This window comes from Otolemur garnettii, unplaced genomic scaffold (assembly GCF_000181295.1).
Source record: "Otolemur garnettii isolate 467f Iridium unplaced genomic scaffold, OtoGar3 scaffold00064, whole genome shotgun sequence".
Lineage (NCBI taxonomy): Eukaryota > Metazoa > Chordata > Mammalia > Primates > Galagidae > Otolemur > Otolemur garnettii.
Window position 1 is genome coordinate 3,629,694 of NW_003852459.1, and position 3,376 is coordinate 3,633,069.

At 35.9% G+C, this 3,376-nt stretch overlaps 1 protein-coding gene across 1 annotated transcript; it reads left to right on the forward strand.

Annotated features, from left to right (window-relative positions):
* Positions 1 to 2,697: 2,697 nt before the first annotated feature.
* LOC100951048 (28S ribosomal protein S18c, mitochondrial-like) lies at positions 2,698 to 2,992 on the forward strand. Its single transcript, XM_023515036.1, has 2 exons — positions 2,698 to 2,856; positions 2,960 to 2,992. The coding sequence occupies exons 1-2, from the start codon at positions 2,698 to 2,700 to the stop codon at positions 2,990 to 2,992; spliced, it is 192 nt and encodes a 63-aa protein (XP_023370804.1).
* Positions 2,993 to 3,376: the final 384 nt, after the last annotated feature.

A 3,376-nucleotide genomic window follows, 5' to 3' on the forward strand; every position in this document is an offset into this window, starting at 1 on the left:
GCATGGAAAACCATCTTCCCCAACCTGACTAGACTCTACAAGAACATTTAACCCAAGGATAATCAAGTAGCTTAATCATTAGACTGGCATTTGTTTCCTGGACAGAAGCATTATCTTGCTACCCTACATTGCCTTGTATGCCAAAATTTAACTCAGACTCAGTTTGTGCAGGGTATTTGTGCAGGGTAATTATAAATATACCCAGCAAATGAGCCTAAAATAAGATGCCTAACAGATTCTTAACTATACTGGCGCTATTGAGTCTCACTCAATCATCCTTTAAGAACTTAATCCATATTTAACTAAATAAAAAATTGTTGAAAAGTTTCCCTTTCCAAGTGAGAGGCACATATCACATTTTCAGTTAATTTTAAAACAAAAATAGCAGTATTACTCTAACACACAAACACTGTCAACATCCTATTTGAAGTATAGTAACCCAAGCAAACATGTGTGGCCTTCCCTTGACGAGATGAAATGAATGTCACTGAGTGAGTATAAAGTTCTGGATTTACTCAGTTCCAATGAAAAATGAAAAGGACACAATCTTATAATATAATCTGATTTATTGGTAAGGGAAAGTAAATTTGAAAAAAATACAAAAATCCTAGCAGCTCAGGAGGTAAAAGAATATCAGGTAAACACTTGGGAGAAGAAAGAGAAACTTTCAGAACAGACCAGAGGGTTAGAAATAGATATCCTTAAATGTGTCAATCTTACACATATTTAAAGTTTTTAATATTCATTTTATATCAGTGAAAATCACTCTACGGTGACAAATTTTTTAAATGATATTAGGAAGTATGAGGTGATAGCAGTAGAACCCATCCTTTAGCATCCAAATCAATAAGCCATGTTTTAACGTCATATCAATTACAATATTCAGTGATACTTCTCTCATCTCCAAGTTCTACATGAAATCATAGAAATGTACTATACATAAGCAGTATCAATTAAAAGTATATTTTCTTCTATTTATGATAGCAGGTATTTTTCTAGCGACCATATATTTTTCATTAATCTTGTGATTTGTCAATAGTCTGATGATTTAATAAGATAATATCAAATAGAGATAAAAACCAGTTAGAGACTAGAGAGCTTACGTGCTAAATTGGAAAAAGCTCAGAAACCCAGTTTAGACCAGGGATGTGTAAATCTGGGACTAATAGAAGAGGTAATGAGAGCTGTATCACTATTTTTAAATATCACAAGAGGCACATTATTAGTTACCCACTATTATAAGAAAAAGAGTCAGTCTGTTAATAATAGACTGAGATTTTTAAATCCTGAAGATGTCTAGGACTAAAGCTGCTGAATAAAAAAAAGGTATACATAGCCAACTGTGTGTAATTTCCAGGAGGTCTACTATTCTCCACAGTTTCTACGGAGGAAGCACAGGCTTTCCCACATCATCTCACATGCATTATCACTGAATAAAAGTAGCAATCACTCAAAGTATCCTGAATGGAACAAACATTGTGACTTTTATCTATTTAGTGGCCTTGTCTGTCACTAATATCTCTTTATCAACTAGTTTTTCAAGGAGACATTCCAATGACATAAATATTTTGTCTAATGAAGCAGAGACCCTACAACACTGAGTATTCTTTGCAAACTACCCAGAGCTACACTCTGCATGCTCATCATCTCTTAAAAAAGTAATTTCACACTTTGCGAACAGTGTGTTCAAATAGAGTAAAGTTGCTTAGGAGTTAATTAATTCCCCCTTGCATCTCTATCTGGGACCATAAGTCTCTCTACTGGATTAATTAGTATTCACAGTTAACAAACAGCCGGAATCATTTTAGAGAGAATTTATAATTTAAACTGCTAAAACTAAGTGTATAATATCCTATATTTTCTATAATAGTTGCTCAATTGACTTTTAACAGAACTGAATTACTCTATTTTCCTCGAATCATTCTTCTTGCTAAGTGTACCTACCTTGTTTCCAAACTTTACTTGTGAGAGTTAAATTTAAAATATCAGATAAACTACTTCACATTTTTGAGAGTAAATGCCTGCCAGAGTGCAATGTTTTACCTCTCCCTGTAGTACTTACATGTTAGAAAGAAGCAACAGGTGATGGCCAAATTTCAACCGTCTGTAAAGGTGATGCAAAGAATAGACTGTAAATTAAAAGAACCTTTCTGAAGTCTTGAAAATGTAAACTGAAGGTTGCAAAAACACCACTAATGCATATAGTCAGCTTTGCTTTAAAGTATTAAAATGTTCTGTTGCCTTTGATTTGATCATAACACAAAAACCCTGAAAACTATGCATACTTTTTTTTTTTTTTTTTTTTTGAGACAGAGCCTCAAGCTGTCCCCCTGGGTAGAGTGCCGTGGCATTACAGCTCACAGCAACCTCCAACTCCTGGGCTGAAGCGAGTCTCCTGCCTCCGCCTCCCAAGTAGCTGGGACCACAGGCGCCCGCCACAACGCCCGGCTATTTTTTGGTTGCAGCCGTCATTGTTGTTTGGCGGGTCCGGGCTGGGGATTCGAACCCGCCACCTTAGGTGTACGTGGCTGGCGCCTTAGCCGGTTGAGCTATAGGCGCCGAGCCAACTATGCATACTTTTGACTCAGCAACACCACTTCCAAGAATTAACCCTGAAAGTTATTAAGAATCTTTCTGATGAAAAAAAGAAGAAGAAGAAGAATCTGTATTGATGAGGAGGAACATGGAATCATGGTCATGGCAGCTATGCTTGTTGCTTGCAGTGGTCTAGGGAGGAAAAAGTTGACAGGCTTGGTAACAGCTGCTGTCTGTCTCCCACGTACGGGCACTCACATAGTGCTATGGAGTAGAGGCTGTTCACAGTATAAACAGGTAACCAGCAATGAGGACATGCCTGTTCCAATGGAAAATATATCTTGTGTGGAAAATACATAGATTATAAGAATGTACAGCTTTTGTCCCAATTCATTTCTCCATTTACTGGATGCATTTATGGAAGGCCTTTGTGGGAAGAATCAGAAAGAAATTATAAAAACAATTAAGAGAGCTCAAATAATGGGGTTTATGCTAATTACATTACAAGGATCCTGAGTATCTCAAAAATCCTGCTGTGTCACATCAAATATCAGGAATACACAGTAAACTTAATGTACAGGAAAAAAAAAAAAACTTTACTGGAGTTTGCCTTCAAAATATCCAACCAAAAGGGATGTCTTATGATTAAATGATCATTGATCAAAAATCACACAGAATATTTGTTGGCATAGAAAAATGTTTACACTATTATATGATTGCATGAAATGAATGTATAAAAGGTATGTGAAGAAATGAATCTATAAATATGAGAGTGAGCACGTTCACACAGGTAGACAGACATAAATAATCATTTGCAGTCAAATTACAAGTGATTTTGTTT